At 38.1% G+C, this 23,165-nt stretch overlaps 1 protein-coding gene across 2 annotated transcripts in view; it reads left to right on the top strand.

Moving 5' to 3' along the window:
* GALNT1 (polypeptide N-acetylgalactosaminyltransferase 1) overlaps positions 1-23,165 on the top strand; it is a 97,811-nt gene that overhangs the window by 58,078 nt on the left and 16,568 nt on the right. For both annotated transcript variants that reach the window (XM_081149807.1, XM_081149808.1), the window contains 5 exons: positions 9,388-9,554; positions 15,026-15,233; positions 18,516-18,686; positions 20,725-20,842; positions 22,097-22,277. In XM_081149807.1, the coding sequence (XP_081005933.1) occupies positions 9,388-9,554; positions 15,026-15,233; positions 18,516-18,686; positions 20,725-20,842; positions 22,097-22,277 (845 nt within the window). The remainder of the gene's footprint in view (positions 1-9,387; positions 9,555-15,025; positions 15,234-18,515; positions 18,687-20,724; positions 20,843-22,096; positions 22,278-23,165) is intronic.

The following is a 23,165-nucleotide window of genomic DNA, read 5'->3' as shown; positions in this document are numbered from 1 at the left end:
ATGTAGTTCTAGATCATTCACTTTAACTGCTTTTATGAATATACCATAATTTATCTCTTGTTCTTTGTGTATATATTTGCCTTTTAGTCATTAACAGATCATGAAATCAATTTTGTGAGTATTTTAATTAGTGAAGTAGACTAGGAGATATCAGTATTTCTCATGTAGTAAAGGTATTTTTTTCATTAATCATTGTTTGAGTATGTATGTGCTATATTAACATAAAATATATTTGTTCTGTGGGTTATGGTAAAAAAAGACCATAGATGTGAAATTACTATGCTATAAGATGTGTTTATTTCATTCAATTAAAAAAAAATTGCTCCCAAAGTAGTCTTACCATTTCACACTTTCCACCTGTAGTGGATGAGAGACATTTTCTGCATATTCATGCAGAATATAATAGTGGCATGAGTAAGACACAGTAGTGGCATGGACTGGGCTGGCACATGTGAAGAAGTTTTCAATTCTGATTGCATTTTTAAGACAGAGCCGCCAGAATGCTAATGGGTTGGATGTGGAACAAAAGGGAAGAGGAGGAATTGCAAATTCAGGCTATCTGGATTATAGTAATACTTGCCAGGGTGGAAAGAAGAGGAAAGAAGAAATATGGGGATAGAAATTAAGAGTTCTTAGCACATATTTGTAAAACCTGGTAGCGCTGGGGAGAGGAGGAAGTTGGGTCGTCAGGGACGAGAATTTAAAGACATGGGCTGGCTGAGAGAGCTTTGGGAGCGGATGAGATGAAGAGGTTAGAGTGAGGGGAGGAGGAACTTCTGGCAGGGGTCTGAGAAAGATAAGATGCGCTATGGGGAAAAGTATATGGTGCCTAAGAAGCCAAGCAAGTGTTTCAAGGAGGAAGTGGTCAGCTATGTTAACTGTGCTGCTCACAGGTAAACTAAATTGACGTCTCTAAGTTGACCAGTGGATTTCAGTATGTGGAAGTTGTTGGAACTCAGACAAAATTATTTTGAAACCCAGATGAAAAAAAATAAGGAAGACTTCCACTTCTTATAATTGTGGCCTTGGTGATCTGTACCAACTCCCCTGTTGAGGACACCTAGAGAATTAGAAAAAATATAAAAATCATCTGCTTGAAAACATCCTGAGGTTAGAAGGCAGAGCTTAAAAAAGGCAGTGAAGAATTATAAAGCCAAAAAATACGGGAGAAGATGGAAACCCAGAAAATTGAACCTAGAATTTGGAGGCCACTTTTTACCTAGAGGCATCTGCTGAATCCAGGTGTATATTAAGAAACTTAGTACCGCTTTTAACAGTCTTTTGGTACTAGAGCATAAAAACTGTGGAGTCTAGGGCCTACCAAGTGCATATGTGGGGGTGGGGGGAAGATCTGATAGCCCCTTCTCTAATGCTTTAGTTTTAGGCTCCTAGAAGTAATGATGGAATTGAAGTAGATCGGCCCTTGAAGCCCAACTTCAGACTACAGTGGTACCTCAGTTTTTAAATGTAATCTGTTCCCGAAGACTGAGTTCTGAAACGTTGGAAAACCAAGGGATCCACAGCCGACAGTTAGGCCTCAGGACCTTGCCCTCAGCAGAAGCCGTGGGGCATGTTCGACTTCCGAGGTGTGTTCAAACCGAAGCACTTCCTTCCAGGTTTATGGCTTTCGTAAACCGAAATGTTTGTCAACAGAGACGTTCGAAAACCTGAGGTACCACTGTATCTCAATGCATGAATCTGAATTAAGGTGATTAGGATTTACTAGTGCCTCTAGTTCCCTTAGAAGCAACTATCTGGCTTGCAATCAAAAAGAGCAGACATGTGAGGAAACAACAACATGAAAGGAAACAACAGATAGTGGAAATAGACCAAAAAGAATTCCATATAATGGATTTATCACACACAGACTTTGAAATGATTGTACATACTATAAATGTGTTCAAGGAGATTAAAAACAAGATTGAGAATTCAACTTCAAATGGAAATTTTAGAACTGAGAAAGTACAATAAAAATTAAAAACACAGTGGATGGGTTTAGCAGGAGATTACACATAGGTGAAGAGAGAATTAGTGAACTGAATTATAGATCAGAAATAAATATCCAGAATGAAGCATAGAGAGTTAGAAGGATGGAAAATAAAGGACAGATAGTAAGAGATAAAGGTTGAACCATATGAAATCGACATTCACCATTTTTGACTTATGAAAATCACTCATAAAGTTCAGCCTAACGAATCTTTTTTTCTATTTCCCACCTTTTTCATTTACTGTTTTTCTAATTGATCCAGTTTCAGCTGGCAACATTTTTAGTATTCATGTTTTTCTCTCTCTGTTTGGAACCTAGATTCATCTTCAGCTACATGCTCAGTGCACATAGTATACTTTTGATCTGAGCATGCATAAGTCTTCAGTTCTAGGACAGTTCTAGCAATAATATCAGATGTTGCTGCATCACCGTTCTCTCCAATCTATTCATCTGGAACTACTCATATGTATATACTAGTGCTTCTCAATCTATACTGTCATTTTTTTCTCCTTTTTTGAATTGTATCTAGATGAATTTCTTATTCATATCTTGATAGTGACAAAGTCCAGGTCTAGCTCTGCCATTTACTGGCAATATGGCTTTGAACAAGTTGCTTGACTTTTCTGTACCTCATGACCTTTATCTGTACAGTAAGGAAAACAACAAGGGTTTCTGTAAGGATCTGTAGTGCTTTGAATACTTCCTGGCACCTAGGATATAAGTCTTCATTCGGGGAGTGAGCTGTTCTCAGGAAAAGCCAACTCCAAGCATGTTTTTCCATCTCCACTCTTTTTTACTAATCACTGTCTAACTTCTGAAGGGTATTCGCAATGAAACGTTAAGAGAAATATCAGGTTAATACTTAACTATACCTATATTAAAGCTGGACAGAGCTGGCCAGCAGGTGCTTTTCAGACCAGTTCCCAGAGGTGGAAGGATAAGTAGTGTGGGACAGCCCCTTGAGTGCAGCTTTTTCATCCCCTTTTCTGAACGCAGAAAAGTCTTGCTTAGTCTCAGTCATGGGCTGGACTGGTGGCCATGCCCAGATCACCCTGTGCCTGCCAAGAACCTTTACTACCTTGAAGGGCCTCCACAGGCACATTTCCTGGAGGAAACTGGAGGAAAGCATAACATTGTTCCAGTGTCAAGAAGCGTTATGCAGAAGTAACACTCAAAGAATAACTTTTGTAATGTGTGATCTTAGGGAAGCAGGTTTAACACAAATATCAAGTCACTTAATATGGCAGTCTTATTCTGTGTAATTACTCTTAGATGCTTAAAAAGTGATAATACAATTTATTGCATGTTTATGTGCTAGGCACTATATACATGATATTTAAGCAGTTGCGCAAAACAGTAAGTGTATGCCCAGTTTATAGGTGGGGGAACTCAGACCTTGGGAGATTAAATGATGTATGCTAAGGATGGTTAATAAGTGGCTGAGTGAAATTTGTCAGTGACAAAACAAGTAATCTTAATCAGTGTGCTTTACCATTACTTTTTTGGATAAGTGTTCATAAACCTTGCCTGAATGAGCATACACAAAGAAGAAATTATGTAATATTGCCAAACACTGGCAGACAGGTAGCCAGACATCTTAAGAAATATAGACTTGGCCATGGTAAATGGTGGTGACAGGCTAAATTTAGTGGATGACAAAGAATACCTTGAAAATCATAGCTCAAAGGGACATGGAGTACGAGAGTAGATTATATGTGCATATTCATTTAGCTAAGCCTGTTTCCTCATCTGTAAAATTGGGATAATACCTCTGTCTTAGGTATTGTTATTAAGGATTAAAAAAAAAGTGGGATAATGCATATAAAACTCAATGCCATTTCAGGCTGTAAGAAGGTTAGGATAAATAGAATGGAACTTTAACAGTTGAAAAATAACAGAAAAAAATAATTGTCAAAGGACTTCTGTTGTTCTTCATTCCTAAATTGTTAGGTGGATTGTCTGGTAAACCCAGTCTTGCTGAGATGAACACTATTCTAAGCAAATTTAATCATCTATTTCCTGAAACACCTATGACTCACCCAGGCGCTCAAGCTAACTCTCAGACAGTATAATGAATTCCATGCATTAGAGTTTATTCAGTAACTCTTTCATTCACATATAACAAGAGTGCTCATTAAATAGGCCACCTTTTATTTCATTTATTTATTTATACAAACTGAATATATTTAATGTATACAATTTGATGAGTTTGGAGATATGATACACTTGTGAAACCATTACCGCAATCATGGTAATAAACATATCCATCAGCCCCCTGTCCTTTTTTTCATCTTTGACCCTTCTATCCCACCACCTTTAAGTCAGTGTACATAGGGGACATAAATCAAACACCTTGTGTTTTGATTCATTGTTTAAAAACCAGAGGTTTTCAGTCAACTCCAGCTCTACTCCAGTATATAACTTACTCCCATTAATAGCATCCGCTCACTATGGTAGTGATTGGTGGTGTAGTTGGAAACAGTGCCCATCTCCTCTTATCCTTTCTCGGTCTGTGCTCTCAGCCAAAACAAAGGAGTAAACTAAGGAAGAGGAAAAGAGGAGATCCAATGTGTAAGAGGAATAATAGAACCCCCAGGGGCATGGTCAAGGGCGAGCTTCCATGTTAGTGGTACAGGCATGGAGGCAACCAGCTCAGAAAATTTCGGGAGAGATTTCTTTAAGAAGACTTCACTGATACTATAGCTGGTGCTTCTAAATATCTTAAGAGACTGTTTAGACATTTTGTAGAGTCTGGGTTTGAAGGCTGTCCAAAACACAAAAGTGCACATAGTACAGAAAGGGAGCCCCAAGAGAAACCTCCTTTCTGGCCTGAGGAACAAGAAAGGGATCTCGTAATGGTTAGAGAGTGGAGAAATACCCCTATGTTTTCTACTCCCCCACTCCTTGCTTTCTTTCTATTCTATAGTCTAATCCCGAGCCAGTATTGCCAAGGCAGCACCACTACGGGAGCAGTATCCAGGCAAGCAACTAAAACTCAGGGAAGGGGCATCTGCTCTCTGACCACAGGGCCTCTTGTCTCCAGAGCATGGGCAGAATCCCCATTGCTTTTCTTTTTCTGTCTCCTCTGCTTGTCCAAGAACAAAGATTCAGTCACAGGAAGTGTGCACCAGAGTAAAAAATTAAAGTCCAGCTATGCTGGAACACTTAATGTCAGTTCTCTCCCAATGGATGTACAAATTTAATGCAATTACATTCAAAATCCCAGCAAGGGATTTAAAATTTTATATGGAAAGGCAAAAGAAATAGAGCAGCTAAAATAATTCTGAAAAAGAATAAAGTTAGAAGACATATAGTACCCAATTTAAAAACTTACTATGAAGCCACAGTAATAGAGACAGTGTAGTATTGGCAAAGAGACAGAAATATAGATTAGTGGAACAGAATAGAATGTTCAAAAATACACCCACACAAATATGGCTACTTGATTTTTTACAAAGGTGTAAAAGCTACTTATTAGAGAAAAGATTATCTTTTCAACAAATGGTGTTGGAACAATTAGATATTCAAATGCAAAAACATTAATCTAGGCCTAAATCTCATGTATTATATGAAAATTAACTCAAACTGGATCATAGATCTAAATCTAACACCTAAAAGTTTATAACTTTTAGGGAAAATATTCAGGACCTTGCATTAGGCAGAGAGTATTAAGACATGACGCAAAAAGCATGATTTCATAAAAGAACAAAACGGATAATTTGATGAACCTCATCAAATTTTAAAACCTTCACTCTGCTAAAAACACTGTCAAGAGTAATAAATGACAAGCTATAGACTGGGAGAAAATATCTGCAAACCATACTTTCAATAAAGGACTTGTATCTAGAATATAGAAAGAACTTTAAAAACATACAACCCAATTTTTTAAAAAATTGAATGCAATAAAATGTCAAAAAACTTGACACATCACCCAAGATGCTATATGGATGGCAAATGAGCACATGAAAAGACACTAGCCATTGCGGAAATGCCAATTAAAATTGTAGTGAGATACCACTTTATGCCTATTTAAATAGCTAAAATAGCCTGACCAGCATGGCTCAGTGGTTGAGCATCAACCTAGGATCCAAGAGATAGCGTTTTGATTCCTGGTCAGGGCACATGGCCAGGGTGTGGGCTCAATCGCCAGGAGGGGACGTGCAGGAGACAGCTGATCAATGACTTTCTCATCATTGATGTTTCCCTCTCCCTTCCTCTCTCTGAAATCAATAAAAAATATATATTTTAAAATAGCTAAAATAAAAATTACAGTATCAAGTGCTGACAAAGGTGCAGGACAGTTGGAACTCTCTACATTCTTGATGGGCACAAAGGAAGTCTCTGGGGTATTGGTGACAGTCTGTTTCTTCAGCTGAGTGCTGACCACTTGATGCTTTCATTTTGTGGAAATTCATTCAGCTACATACTTAGGATTTGTCAGCTTTCATATATATACATATATATATTATTTCAATGAAAAGTTAAGACTATTCCCTCTGCTTCTAACCCACAAAGCTGTACATAACTTTTTTAAAAAAGTAGTACAACCTTACACTGGCCAATTTTCATTAATGACTCAGTTGGGACAGGGCAGGTGAAAGCTGCTTCATAACACTGCCTGTGGCCTTCCTGCTCATCAGCAGCTCTGTGTCCCCCACCCCCAGAGCAATCCCCAGCTCTTACCTCCACAAGAACAGGTAGCTCCTCCATGGGAAAAGCTCAGCTAGAATGCTGAAAGGATCTTTGGTTCTTCTTAAGTGTCTTGTGGCTTTCCCAGGTAGAGGAGGGTATGTGTGTTTATCTGTTCTGAGATCTGTTATCATGCTTTTCCCCATGTTTTCTATATATATTTTCTATTTTGCTTTGAGAGAATACTTGTGAATTTATGTTCTCTGAATGATTAAATTTAATTGATTTAGGAAATTATTTTCTTTTTTATTAAAATCCTAATATTTGCTTTTCTTCTTTGGTTCTTCGATCCTATTGGGAACAATTTCCATTTTAGTCTTCTTTATTTCTAGTGTTCTTACTTCCTTTCCATAGAATTTCAGAATTCTTGAACATATTATCGAAGAAATAAATCTGGCTTATCATTTCTCTTCTGCAAAAAACCTGCCATGTCAGGTGTTCCCGTTTTCTCCCTGTGCACTTTTGGGCCAAGCACGTGGCTCGTGCTGCTGACTGTACACTGCGTTGCCTAATCACCTTGTGTCTCACGCAGTTTTGTTCTTGTTGTTTTGGTAAGCTAGCAGCTTTGTTAGTCACCTTGGCTGTTTTTTGCTTCCTAATTCTCCTATAATAAGAAGTAGGATTGCCCAGCCAGGTGGTTCAGTGGTTGAGCATCGACCTCAGATCCAGGAGATCCGGGCTTGATTCTGGGTCAGGGCGCAAGCCCAGGTTGTGGGCTTGATCCCCAGCTGCCTCCTGCCTATCAGTGACTCTCATCATTGATGTTTCTCTCTCTCCCTGAAATCAATAAAGATATATTTTAAAAAATAAAAATAGGATTAATTTGGGGAAAGAGATCAAATATGACTTAATATGATTCAGTTAAATAATACCAGAAACTTTTTCTGAACCCCTGTTACCTGTATCCAGGCCAGTCCTGACTTCAGAGTCCTGTTCAAGCAGGCTGTGAGGCTTTCAGGATGCGTCTTCCCATGAAAATGTGAGTGCCTTGGCTTGCTCACCTATGATGTGCCTGAAGCATAGTACTAATGATATTTTATTTACACACACACACACACGTAGTCACCATTTGTGACAAAAGTGTTTTGATGGAAAACGATTTTCAGAATTATTTGGAATGCTAAGGACACATTATCCCATAGCCTACACAACTAGTCTTTTGGCCTCACCTCCATAGCCCAGACCTGGAGGCAGGGAAATGTAGACAGGGTGGCAGGCTGTACGGTGGCCTTGTAGTGGATCTTGGAGTGACCATAGGAGAGGGGAATGGACTGTGACATGGGAATGAGGTGATGGGTCTTTTGAGTCATTGAATAGTGAGGTTACTAATAATAGGAGATGGAGACCATTCTGTGAACAGAGGGTCTTGGGAAGAGTAAAGAGGATGGGAGAAGCTGAAATGGGATTTCATGAGGAGGACAGTGGAAGCTATTTGTTTTCCCTTTTCTCCTTGGAGAGAAGGAGGACCAGTGCTGATGGGGCCCCTATTAGTGAACTCGCCTTTCCATTTCTCCTTTATTCAACCCCTTGACCATGTCAGCTTCTTCCCCTTCCATTTTCTTTTTCTTCCCGCTGCCAACCAGCAGCCCCAGGGTGGCGCTTTCAGTAAGTACGGTTGTTGTGGCAGCTTCTCCAACAGGGTTTTGTTGATATTTTTCTCATCTCTTCCTCCTCCTTTCCTTCTTCACTCCCATTGACAGGTAATAACAGATGAGACTGGAGAGACCACAGGTTTGGGGAGGTTGCTAGGGAGCAGGAAGAAAGGTGGAAAGAGAAGGCTGGAGCAACAGTGACAACTTGGGGATACCTAAGAGTTCCATATGCACTGTTTAGGAGTGTTTATGTTCTAAAGCACATCCCTTGGTATCTGGTTACTTGCTACTATTACTGTTCTCTACTGGCCTGTTACCTGGTAGTTTCATCTTGCTGACTAGATTGAAGGGAGAGACCATGTTGCCTAAAACAACATGCTAGAAGCATAGTTAATACATTGATTCTGTGTGCATATATTTTTTTGTGTGTTTGGTCTTTCTGATGATTGCATTTCTAGACACTGTCTTTACTAAACGATGCATGTTGATATTTCAGTGTGGAGGAGGCAGCATTGAGAGCTTGGTAAGCAGAGCATACCAAATGGAGTTCTAGTCTGTGGAGTCCTCATTCAGGCTCTGCTGCTCCCTGGCTGTGTCTGTCCTCAGCTTCCAGCTGTGAATGTGGCCTCAAAGCACCTCACAGAATTATTAGGAAGCCTAAGTGCCTAGAACACCACAGATACTCACTGAATATTAGTGCTTCCTTTGTGGAAGGTATATTTTTGTTTAGGTTATTAAATTGTGTAGATTCTAGTGGTTCTGGGTTTGTTTTTTTTTTGTCCATTTGGATTCTTGAGATAAATTTGGTTTGGGATTGATACACAGCCTTAGTACATTCTCCATTAAATTGAATCAACAGAAAACGTTCCTCAGGGAGAGGTACCTAGTTTTAATACAATTGACCTCTTTAAAATAATTTTAATTTAAACATATAACTTTAAATAGGTACTAGTTATTAAACATGCAACATTAACCAAAACTTAAATAAATAAAAAGTTTCTAAGATTCCCACCACTAGAGCAAACTGTTTTTATTGTTCTATTACCCGTTCTAGTCTGGATTCATTCACTGTGCTAACTTAACAATCACTTTTTATAAAGGCATTTGCTTTGTCTCTAGGTGTAAAACAAAGGTGTATCCAGATAATCTTCCTACAACAAGTGTGGTGATTGTTTTCCACAATGAGGCTTGGAGCACACTTCTGCGAACTGTCCATAGTGTCATTAATCGCTCACCAAGACACATGCTAGAAGAAATTGTTCTAGTAGATGATGCCAGTGAAAGAGGTAAATTTTAAATTGTAACACCAATAATATGCTACACCTTTTGTCATTAATGATTAAAAAAACTAGTTGCTATCATTTTTAACCTAATAACTTCATACAAACTTCTAATTTATCCTAAAAATATTTGTGGCATTTGGACTCATTCACATATGCAAAAAAAATTACATACTGTGAAACTTAAAATATTACTTTAATTAGCTTTTGTGTCTCATCTTAATCTTGTTTTTAAAAAGAAATGCTATATAATATAAACATTTATGCAGAATAGTAAATAAATCCACATAATTTTATTAGGATTTTCTCTGTGGGAAGCTGCAGCCCCAAGTTATTAGAAAGAGACTGGATCTTATTTAGAGCCATGAATGGAGAAATTTAGTTCCATGTACAGTGAGAAGTGTCTGTGACCCCAAAATGAAGCCTTAGTGGGTGAGCTTTAGTTCCCCAGATTGTTCCTAGGTTTTCCCATTTTACTCCATTTCTAAGTTCAGGACCGACCTATAGCAAGTGCAGAAAAGGATGACGAAGGAACATAAGAAAAGGTGGTGTATGACCCTGACCTGTCATAAGTCTCCATGGTGACTCCTGCCCAAATATTCTTCTAACAATCTCAGAATTTTTCATGAACTTAGAATCTCTCAAACTGTTTCATGAAATACTCTTTTTGGAAAGGTATATTAATTAAAAATACCTTGGCCCAACATTATTTATTCTAAATCCTTCTTGGAGATTTCACACTACAAGCTAATGTAGAAAAAGGTTCTGCTTAGTCCATCAAATAAAGCAATCTGTTAAATTCAGAGTTATCCAGTATTTCCCAGGCTTCCCCTCCATCCCAGCACACCTATTTAGATCATTGGTGTCATGTGTTCCCCCAATATTCTTAAGCTCACATGAGAAAAATTTGGAGGGAACTACAAAAAATGGCTCTCCCTTCCATGATCAGCCTTAAACTTCATAACCCATCATTTCAACCTCTTTTACTAGTATCTTCAACTCTCTTGCCTAATCTCTCATTACATCTGCTAAGATAGTTTAGTCATGTATTATATCTTCTCCTTCCATTGCCCACACTGAATGTGTATATATATAACCATGATTAAATTTAATCACTTCATATCCCAATTATTGGGAGCAATTTTCACATTAATAACAGTTTAAATCTTATTACTTTGCCAGATTATAGAGGTATAAATGAATAATAAATTATAGTCCTACCTTGTCACATACCTTACAGTTTTATCTCCCCACTCTAATTAAGGAAACAGTTTATAATCATACAAAACATTTAAATAATAGTATAATATATAATGCAATTAATGTAAAAATTAATGAGAGCTGTTATAAATTAAGGATACACTTAAAACAAATAATTACTGTTGACAATAGAAACATAAACCTTGTGTGGATTGTTTGCTAGGAGTTAATCCTTTAAGAAAATTAACTGAAGTTCATTTAAGCAGTGATCTGTACAAACATCTTTACTGCAGTGATTTGTATTTGTTTTACCCATATGTTGATATTTGCTAAATTAAGTATTCAAGAAGAGATATTTTTCTTCAGATGAATTAGTTTTCCATTTCCTCCTTTGGTTTCTCTATTATTCTGTTGGGTGCCTGAGAAAGCTGTGTGGAATAGTAAGTTTTTGTAGGATGTGGCCTAATTACAAAGACATGTGCCCACAACTCTAAAAGTGACAAAGAAACTCACATAAATCAGTTATTTTTTCCCCTTCCTCAATCTGTAAGAGAAAACATGCAAGCAGACATCTACCTCACTGCTCCACTTGGGGGTCTTAGTCACTCAGCAGGGTCCCTAAGTGTTCCCCAAAGCCCCCAGAAGAGGTCTGCTTCTCCTTTATCTTCCTGCCTAAAAAGCCTCAGGAGCTTATGTCACCGTTTCTGATATTTGGGAACCACTAAGCATTGTGTCTCTGTGGTTATAATTGTAGACTTGCTATCCAGATTGAGAATTATCTAATGTAATTTTCTTTGGCTCTCTTGTTTAGGTGGTAACTGTTGGGCCCAGGAACAGAGCAAGTTCTTTATTTTTAAGTAACTCTCTAAGTCTGCTTTTTCTTCTTCATGAGACACCTTGAAGCACCATCATTTCTCACCTGGACTGGTGAAATATACTAACCCATCTTCTCATATACACTCTTACCCCACCTCATCTGCTCACCATGCTGCACGCAGAGGGAGCTTTCAGACATGCATGTCTGATCATGCCACTGCTCTCATTAAAGTCTTCCCTCAGAGGCCCCGTGGCCTGGCTTTTTGCTGCATCTTCAGTCATGTCCTGCAGCATCCCTGCCCACCCCACCCCACCCCACTGCTCAGCTCAGAAGTTCACTCAGAATCAAGTTACATTTAGAGAGACCTTCCTTGACCTCCCAAGATCAGGTTTTATCCCTGTGAACACGTCTTGGAAGACTCTGCCCTCCTCCACAGCTCTCACCAGAGGTTTAATTGTTCACTTTCTGCTGATGACTATCTCCTGCCCTCCCCTCCCCGCAATCCTCCAGTTAGACTCTACAGACTCTATACTCCATCAGGTCTGTTTGTTCACCATTATCTCCTCAGCATCCACAGTGCCCGTTACTCAGTAAACAGATTTATTTAATGAATGAATGAGTAACCTACCATTCAGTTTATCTTTGCTTTTACTTCTTGTCTGCTCAAGCTTCTTAATTAGGTTGTATAGCCTGCACAGTCTGTTCATGGCCTCAGGATACTTGATTTTTCAGTTAACCTATTGAGTTGTCAGTAGCTCCATTTATTAAAGAAGTATAGAGTAGATTCTGTAATTATCTCTATTTTATTGATGAGGAAAATGAGGCTTAGCATAAACTAAGGGCTTGACCTCTTAACTGCTCTGTACTTTATGTCTGTTATAACTTTACTGTTACAGGGTCTCTAATGAGGACAGTCTAGACGAATCCCTAGTTCATGTCAGAAGTTATGTAATTGTCATCTCAGGTTATCATAAGACTTAGAACTGATAGAATGTTCCTCATCTGAGATGATACTGTTTTTTTTTCCATTTTACACAAAAGGAAAGGGAGGCTCTTATTTAGTAGGGATTAGGAGTCAGATTTATTAGACTCTAAATTCCTTGCTCTTTTTTTCTATAGCTCTAGAGTTCTGGCTAAGATTTCTCAGATTTTCTATGAGCAGTGAAAGTTTCCCTGTCACTCCTGTTCTGAAACCCCACACTCCCTGATGGGGAGATGCCTAGGCATCCATTTATAGGCTAACAGCTGTAGATATATTCTAATAAACAACATTCTCTTATTTTTAGATGACAATAGTAGCTTCTAGTCATAATCACTTAACCCTACCTCCACCCCCTGTGCTCATTTTTGTAAAATAAGGCTTGAATAGTTACTAATCCTCCACCAGCCCTGAGTTCATAATTCTGTATCAACTATTAGGAAGACACCTATTTCTTAACATTATTGCATGAAAGCCACAAACATGTCAAACTAAGATGTCAAGAAAATTTGTGGAATAGTAACTTTTTTGAGCTACCAGACCAAAGAATCATGTGTTTTTCATTTTATTTATAGACAGGACAGCGTATTATAGCCTTCAAACATGTGCGATTCAGGACTTAGATTGCTTTGATTCTTAAGAAGCACTTTAAACTGTCTGGTATTTTGGCGAAAACATATTGGGAGACACACTGTTGATGACACACCCAGCTATGACTGGTGTAAAGTACTAGAATATAGCTCATACCCTTCCACAGGAGAGTCTATCAAACTCTGGACATAAAGAAATTCAAGTGTTTGTCAAATCAAATGATTCCACAGTCGCAAATTGTTCTCTCTGTAGTTTCCTGCTAGAATTTCTTACAATGAATGAAAAGATGGGCTTCAAAGTCAGGCAGACATGGCTTTGAATCTTGAATTAACCCCTTAACAAGCTGTGTCACCTTGATTATCAGTTCATTTAATATTGAGCCTCATTTTCATGTCTAAAATATGTGACAATCTCCTAGTGTCTTTGTATTAAATGATATCAAATTTGTAAAAAGCCTTCCATTGTGCTAAACAAACACAAATGATAGCTACTGCTGTAAAATGTTGCTTTTCTCTGGGATTGGCACTACCCTCACCTTTTTACTCAGAGTCAAAGTATATCTTTCTGACCCTAAGTTTGGTTCATAAAATCACAGTGGTGATCAAGTAGAAGTTCTATTCCAGATATTTCTCAGATACTCTTTTAGCTCAAATATATTAGGAAATACAGTAGCAGCAATGGCTGTTCTGGTGTAGTGGGACACAGGCCTCTCTCTGTCACAGTTTTCATATCCCTAGTTATTTCAGTATTGAGTCATTCTGGTCTTCTTACCAATTAAACAGACAAGAACCATTTCACTCCTCTTTGTCTTTCCCTCTCCACTATATAAGAAGCCCTTTGGATCCCCACTTTCAGTGCTTAGAGATCCCCTTAATATGTACAGCTTGATTTATATGTGACCTTCCCATAATTGGAGTCCTGTGGGACAAAGCCAGTCATTGACGTCTCAGTAATTCCATCTCAAGTTTTTCCTTCCCTAGAGAGATTATTCTCTTTATAAAGAAAGTGTACCTATTGTGTGGGGAGTAGTTGGAAGGACAGTTGGCCATACCATCATCAATAGCTCCTCTGGCATAAATACCATGAAATAACCTGATCTGAAGAATTCTTTCTCTTTACTTTGAGGAAGCTGAGCCTTGTCTACTCTTTAAAGTCAATTATGTACTTTGGAGGCAGGATATCCATGGTTTAGGGTCATACACTATCTGCACTGCTCTAGGATAGCTTTTAATTCCATATGCCCACTTTTTCTCCCTTTCCCTTTTCCCTCTTCACTTGCCCTTTCCTCTTAAAACTGTTTTTACTGAGACCTACTTGTCTGTTAAGGATCTCTGTTTGGTCTTGCAGTTACAATCCAGCATTTCTCTTCTGAACTTGTCCTTACTTTCTACCTCCTGATAAAAGAACTACTAATCAAAGACTGTAGTAATCAATAAGACAGTTAGTTTCTATCTTTGAAGAAATCCACAATTTTCTAACTCTAACAGCTATTACATATTCTGTTCCTTTTCTCTGTTGCGTTCTGGATTTAATGCTCTCGAACTATATTCTTTCTGTTCCTGATCCTTAAGCATGATTAGAAAAAGCAAAATTGAGCCTAAGAATCGCTTAGAGAAATGTGGTAACGTGTCCATCTTTGATTGAGCCTGAACCCAAATCCTCTTTCCTAATTCCTTGTGTAATAAGTTAGAGGCAGCCCTAGTATTTTCTCTCAGGAAATAAAAAGGCTCCCTATAGCAAAGTGGGATTGTGAGTCAGAGAGCCTCACAATTTACTGAAAGTGCTCGTTAAGTGCGTGTTGAATGAATATTGCAGATCAAAATTGCTTTCCATCTAGATCATGCCAGGTCACAGATTTTTCATGTTATTTTTGCTTTGTTAATTTTTCAGACTTTTTGAAAAGACCTCTAGAGAGTTATGTGAAAAAATTAAAAGTACCAGTTCATGTAATTCGAATGGAACAACGTTCTGGATTGATCAGAGCCAGATTAAAAGGAGCTGCTGTGTCTAAAGGCCAAGTGATCACTTTCTTAGATGCTCACTGTGAGTGCACAGTGGGATGGCTGGAGCCTCTCTTAGCAAGGATCAAACAAGACAGGTAATTTTTTGGAGTCCATAAACTTGTTTTTCAGTGCATTTGTCCTAAACTATATGGTAAGTTGTATTTGTGAATAAATACAAAAACAATTTCCATTGAAGTTTCCTTTAAAATACCCACGAAGAAGAGCACGCTAAACTATGAAGAAGACCACATTCTAAAGTCTGGGATGTTTGCAAACTGTCCTGTTAGTGAGGATGGATTAGGAAGCTTGTTGTTAAGAGTATACTGTGTATGTACTCTGTTCACTGAGCGGGAGCAGAACAGACGGACAGTGAACTCAGGGAAGGTAGGATAAAACCCTTTACTTGTCCCTACTCTGTAAAGCCAACACCGGGCAGGCAGGTCATCCCATCTCTGTCTGCATGCTTACTGGAACTGTAGTACAGCAAGAAGAAGGGTGGGGAGATACGTGTTACATCCTGAAATGCTTAATTGCATATTGAAAAGGACTATAATCTTAAACAATACAGGAGGAGCATTGGGAGCTGTGGATGCCCACTGTTGTAGTCTTTCATAGTGCACATTTTTTACTTATTTATTTTTTTAAATCCTCACCCGAGGATATGTTTTTATTGATTTTTTAGAGAGAGCAAGGGAGGGGGAGAGACAGAGACAGAGACAGAGAGAAACATCAGTGTAAGAAACATCAATTGGTTGCCTCCCATACACGCCCCGGCTGGGGATCAAACCTGCAAACTAGGTATGTGCCCTGAGCAGGAATTAAATCCCCGCAGCCTTTTGGTGTACGGGACAACGCTCTGTTCCAACCAACTGAGCCACCGGGCCAGGGCCATAATGCACACTTTGAAAGAATGGTCTGCTGGGCTCTGCCTTATTTTATGTATCAGGAGAGCACCCAGCTTCAGCCTGCTAGACCTCTGTTAGTTGAATTTCTGTTTGTCATCACAGTTTGAGCTAAAGCCTGTCTATGTCAACTTAACCTTGGGGTCTAGATTTTAACAGGCTAAACTTTTACTAGTCAAGTGAAGCACAGTGCAAGTCAAAGCCATTACATCTATTCTGTTTGTTAGCAATTGCTGGACTTACCTCTCTCCCCATTCAAAGATGAATAGGAAAAACCAGCGCTGGGGGGGATAAGATATAGCAGCTGTAGGAAGAACATTGCCTGAAGAAGGAACAAAATATCTCTGTACACTGTTTTCTATAAGTAATAGATGACTGATTTGGGAAATATTTGCTTGCATAAAGACAACATATAGCCTTTATGAAGCAGGAGCCTGGACCTGTGGAGAGAAGCAGTGAGGTAACAACAAAAATAGGAAGGGTGAATTGCCTGAAATAGTCACAACAGCTTCAGTTTGGGCTGTATGGTAGATTAGGGATCCCGAAAAACTTTTCCAGCTGGAAAGCTAAAATGCTGGGTAAAATCCAAAAAAAACCCCGGTTTTAAATGCATCACTGCCTTGGCAGCAAGTAAGAAATTTTGTAGATCTCAAAACAAAGTGAGAACGAGTGAGCAGTTCAGACACTAAAGCCAGCTTTCACTTGTACAGTTTTTGCTGAACTTGGGGGGACACTGAGCTTCTGCCTTGAAAGACAGAATAGGAGACAAGGCCTACCCCCTACGTAAGGTGGGAAATGAATAGCAAACTCCTGTGTAAAGCTAGGATCCCCACATCTGTGCCTCAGTGTAAGTGAGGAGAAACAAATCCCACCACCCCAAAGACAGCGGGGCCTGTTTCCACCTTGGTATGGGGTGGCGCAGGGGCAGCAGAGCTCTCCTAAGAATTTATAAACAGAACATAGAAAACTAGAGAGCCAACTCTACTCTTTTTATGAAACTAGTATAACCTTGATAGGAAAACCAGAAAAGACGTTGCAAATTATTCAAACCTGCTCATGAATGCTAATACAGAAACATCACAGTACCAGCAAACAGTCCAGCTGAGGGGGTTGGGGGTCATATGTGTTATATATACACGTGTATTAATATGTATAATATTTTATATGGACTTACATATATATCATAACCAATTGGTTTAGTTTAATATGAAACCAATTCACATAATACACCCCATTAACGTATTTCTGCAACTATGATTATCTTTCATTAAAACTCTGACCACTTCAGTAGATACAGTAAAAGAGTCCATTTATAATTAAAATTACTTAGCAAACTTATAAAATGGAAATTTACTAATCTGAGAAAGGACAGCTTTAAAAAAGCCCAACAAAACCTTAGCAAGCAAACATCATATTAATGGAGAAATGTTGGAAGTATTTTTTAAAAGGTGTGGAGCAAAATAAGGATTCCCTGCATTACCGCTGTTCCTCAGGATGATTAGAAGCCTTAGGTTTCAGATTGATACAGGAAATACAGGGCATAAGGATCAGCAAGGAAAAAAACAGGTGCTGTCAGCTGCAGGTGATGTGTTTTTTTCTATAAAGAAAAATAATTTTTCTGCATAACTAATTGGCTATAAGGCAGTTTTGTTTTTTTGATTGATTTCATTTCTCCATTGATGAATCAGTCAACTTTAGTAAAAAAGATAAAATAACTTTTTAGCAGTTTTGATTGATTTATTTGGCTGGTTGGTTTCATTTCCCCATTGACAAAGTTCTTGCAATTACTCCCATTTTTATATTATATATAAATCTTAGCTAGCCCTCCAGTGCTTTATACAGTGACGAGTAGATGTGGTGGTGGTCTTAAAATAGTTAGCATTTCTTTCAGATGACAGTGATTTGCCTCAAGAGTTTGCTTCTTATTTTGAAACAGTACATTGGGAAGAGAAAGAGACTGAGAGCCCTCTTTGAGGTCGCAGAGTTGAACCCACATTTCCCACAGGTCAAATCCACAATATAAAATCAGTTATTTGCACAGTATTGCCATGAATCTACACACATTTCCAACAAGGTTTTAAGAATTTTGTTATTCCTGTTTCATTATATTTTATGTTTTGATGTCTCTTAATTGTTGTGATTTTATCTTTTTTATGGCCAATTAGTTATGCATTGAAAATGCCTGAGGCAACAATGTTTTCAGCAATGCTTACAGTGAAAATACAGATGTGGCAGTTTGATGGCAAATATGTAACAGTATGAATGAAAAAGGGATGGAAGGTTATCAACAAGTTATAAATAAATGTGATAATTATGATGTTAGCTTGGTAGGGTGTAGCAGGAAATCTTTTCACCATTCTCTTTAACAGTCATAGAATGTATTTTTATTTTAAAAACACTTAGTAGGCAACTGTTATAGTAGGCCTCAAAAAGGAAAGTTTTAAAAGGGTTTTAAATTTGCCTTTATGATTTTAGGAAAACGGTGGTGTGTCCCATCATTGATGTGATCAGTGATGATACCTTTGAGTACATGGCAGGTTCTGATATGACCTATGGCGGATTCAACTGGAAGCTCAATTTTCGCTGGTATCCTGTTCCCCAAAGAGAAATGGACAGAAGGAAAGGTGATCGGACTCTTCCTGTCAGGTAATTAATTTGTCAAACATTTTCCGTAGAGTGTTACTGGCAGGGCATTGTGAAGCTTTGGGAATCATATTATAAGGATTATAAGTGTATTTTGAGAAACATGAAGCATATGGGTACCATCTTTCATATATATCATTACTTTAAAGAGGGATTTTCCCCCTGATCAATTAATAAAATTAGAAGTTTTGTTTATATAAATCTAGTGCACTTGAGAAATGATGGTGACATACATATACTCTTTCATTCCTATGTGAACAACATTTTACAAATATATGTCAGATTTGTGCTTTAATTCAGTTAAGGATAATAGTGAACTTGAATCAAACTACCCCTTAGTTATAAGTGTTACTTTATGAAAACATTACTTAAAACTGGGTCCTTGTACCAAAATGTAAGATTTTAAATTCAGACTGGCACCATCTGGATGATAGTTACTGACTGGTAAGGTTAAAAAGCTTGTTTTAAATATAAAAAGAACTAGAATTGAAAAACATCTAAAAATGAACTTTTATTAATGCACTCCTGAATGTTCTTTTGTTCTACATTTGGTCATAGATTTTTTTTTTCCAGGTAGTGATAAAAATCTTCCTGCTATTCAAAATCTTTAAATTGAGACCTTGAGCTTTCCAGGATTTATCCCAGTTGCATCAGCCTGTTGTTTCTGGAGTAACAGAGTTCCTTCAGAACCAGGCTTTTTAGCTTCTTCTATCCTGAGCTTCTCAGATCTGCCTTCTCTTGAATTCAAGTTCATTTCTGACAAAGTACAAGAGGTTTCAATAATTCTCTTTTCTCCTAGCCAGTTTGAGATCTGTCCTAGTAAAGGGATTTTCCTGCTCTTTTGCTGACTGGTCATATCACCAACTAAGCCAAGTGTTCCTAAACATTTTGTAAATGATGGACTTCTTTGAAAAATCTGATAAATGCTATGTCTCCTCTAAGGAGGGGGTTTGCACATATATGCTATATCTTCTGTTTGCATAATTCTAGGAAACTTAGAGATACCCCAAAACCCAGGTCAAGAAAGCCCTGTGCTAAATAACTGGATGTTCGCCCATTTTCTTTGACTCCTACGCTACTCGATTTTCTCTTTCTTTTTCTCTTCTAAAATAAAAATAAGTCCTAACTTTTTTGTGGAAACAGCTATTTTTACTGGGCAAGCAAATGTGCCACTCTCACTAGGGCATGGAATGAGTACATTTCAGAGTAACAGAGATGGCCTATTCATCCTAAAGTGTAACCTCCATAGTGCTTCCCTAGAACTTAATTTCCTCCTAGTTGGAGCCTATTTTTCTTCACACTCATTCTGAAGGAAAAAACGTGTTTGGTATTTGTTCAGTAAAATCTCCTTGATTACCATTTCTCTGCTTAATTCCACCTATTCCCACCTGCACTGCACATGTGGGCCATGTCTTGATGAACTAGGCTCCTCTTCTGCAGAGGATATACCATACTTGGTCAGGATGATGATCCCCTTAGAAGAATGTATAGATTTTATCCTTTACGTATTCGTCTCCCTTCCTCAAAGGTTCCTGTTAGGTATGTGGAAAGGGCCACGTTGTTTTCATCCCGTTTAATCTTACAGCTTTGCAACATTTACCACAACATTTGCTGCCCTTTAAAACCTGGTGTGTTCAAGTTGCTAACATGAGTCCAGTGGGTTGACATAGTTGCTAGGAACTAGGGAGTAGGTGCACTCTCAGGGAGGATTTTTAGAGGTAGCTTCAATTTAAGGAGTTTTTGGATGGATGCTCAGAACCTGAGGACCACTAAAGGTTCTACAGACAGGAAGAGCCCTTGGGGCTAGAGAGATGGATGTCCCTGCAAAAGCCGTGACAGTATCACCAGGGTGCAGGCCATGTCTAGAAACCAAATAACAGCATAAAAACAAAGAAAGCCCTGGGGGGGTAGGAACATTCCTGAAGAGTGTGGGAATAAGCATTTATTCTGTAGTTATAAACAGTTACTAAATAACTTAACAAAAACTGATTGTAAATTTTAAATTGTTAGTTAACGGTATAGTATTATGATTGAATTTCAGGACGCCCACAATGGCAGGAGGCCTTTTTTCAATAGACAGAGATTACTTTCAGGAAATTGGAACATATGATGCTGGAATGGATATTTGGGGAGGAGAAAACCTAGAAATTTCCTTTAGGGTAAGTTCCCTTTGCAAAAAGTAATCCATTTAACCTCAAATAAGGATATCCCTTAATTATTCATGTTATTGCTAAATAAGAAAATGAATCTAGTATGAGTTTAACCAGACTTCAGAGCTTTCATTCCACAAAAGGTTGGTAATACTATTAAGAGTTCATTATAAACTATTTTAAGCTAATAATCCAGTTATCTTAATAGTCTACTTATAAAACGTATTCAGGATTCCCTATTTATTTTTAATTTCTGTTATTTTCAAGGAAGTAATTCAAGCTCTAAAAATAATCAGCATATTATGTAAATGACATTGTGTATTTCTAAACATAATCAATTTTTGGATGCACAGCTTATAGTGGAAACCACAGTGAACTGCACTGTAATCGAAACCAACTGGCTTCCCTAGTGCATGTCTTACAGAGGGAGAGGTTTGGACTCTCAGTCACCTTTGAGATTCTATCCGGCTTTATCATTTTATGATCCTGGAAAAATGTTAAAGTAGGCACACTGAATATTTAACAAAATCTCAACTTTTCAAAATAAGTTTTAATTGTAAGCAGTTGGTAGATTTTTAGCTTATGAAAAAATGTATTTTGAAAGGACCAAAAGGATAATTTCATTAAGGATGTGAAACAATACTTGATCTGTCTTTTATCCCCTTTTTGTTTTACGCTCACAAGGACAGCAGAGTGTGTTATCACTGTCTCACTGAATAACTCATGAGAGATCCAGTTTAGAGTCCTAGGTCCTTTCTGTTTAATGTACAGGCTATGACACAGGTTTGGGGAAGGAGGAACAGATAGGACTCTGGCTGAGTACTCTGTGGTCAGAGTTTTGACCGTGAACCATATTAATACATACATTATTCATTATACACACACAACACACAAAACAAACATTTCATGAAACAGTATGTCCTTGTTAGCAAGTACTGGTCGCAGTTCATCAGATTTGAATTTATGATCCTTTTATGAGTCATGGTCTGCAGTTAGGAAAACAGTGCTCTAGACCTCATGTCTTTTCTGTATTTAGCCTTTAACCTATCTTTTCTGAAATTAACCTTCACCTTCTGGTTTAATCAGAACCAAACAGAGAAAGGTTTGCTCCTGAGGCGGCGCTGGTTTTATGACCATATATCAGGAGCTCTACTATATGCCCTTGATTCTGTGAAATTCCAAGTATGAAACTCAACGAGTGTGAACAAATTTCTGTTTAAGCTATCAGTGTTTAAATCTAGTCTTCTTTGGTGTTGTGTTCAGATTTGGCAATGTGGAGGAACTTTGGAGATCGTTACTTGCTCACATGTTGGACATGTGTTTCGGAAAGCTACACCTTACACGTTTCCAGGAGGCACAGGACAGATTATTAATAAAAATAACAGACGACTTGCAGAAGTGTGGATGGATGAATTCAAGAATTTCTTCTATATAATTTCTCCAGGTTAGCATCATTCTGCATTAGAAATACAAGACTAACTTTCTTGTCCCTGATCCTAATGCCTTCTGAGGAGAGGTAAGAAGAGGTAGAAAAAAAGCTTTGAGCAGAGTCCAAACACCTACATAAGTCATTATAAGACATAAATGAAATCACACACAGTATAAAAAGCACTCAGCAGCCCTGACCAGTGGCTCAGTTTGTCGGAGCGTTACTGCGTACACCAAAAAAGGTGGTGGGTTCGTTCGATCCCCAGTCAGGGCACATACGGGAGACAACCAATCGATGTTTCTCTCACATTTATGTTTTTCTCTCCCTTCCTCTCTCTAAAAACCAATTAAAACATATCCTGGGGTAAAGGATTTAAAAAAAAAAAAAAAAAGGCATTTAGCAGAATGCCTGGTATAATACATTATTAACAATAATAAATTACCCAGGTCACTACTGCAGAAATTACTGTTAGTCCAGGTGTTACCTGTGTGTGTGTTAACCTAACTGCGACATTTAACATGGATATGAAAGTGCTGAGAATCTCAAGGCCAGTGCAGAGCCCAGTAGTAGCATGCCTCAAGGGATTGTTCTCCTGGAACTTTTCTTTGCTCTTTAGTTTTGTGGGAATAGCTATTCCATCAGCTATAAACCTGCCTCTCAGCGTTACCATTCCATCCTCAGTTCTTAATTATACAAGGCTGTTGGGTGGCAGGGCACACAAGTCAGTGAGTTGTGTGAGAGAGACCTGCCTGGAAACAATTGTTCTATTTAATTTCTGTTCAGTGTTTGGGCTAAACTTGATTTTTGTTTTTGCCTTAACATTAAAATTTTCTGATCCCATATAACATATTTGTATTATTATTAGCATGTATATCATTCTCACATAAGTTTAATTTTTCTTTG

Source organism: Miniopterus schreibersii, assembly GCF_964146895.1.
Source record: "Miniopterus schreibersii genome assembly, chromosome: 10".
Taxonomy (NCBI): Eukaryota; Metazoa; Chordata; class Mammalia; order Chiroptera; family Miniopteridae; genus Miniopterus; species Miniopterus schreibersii.
Note: the sequence above shows the minus strand (reverse complement) of the source record. Positions and strands in the feature narration are given on the sequence as shown.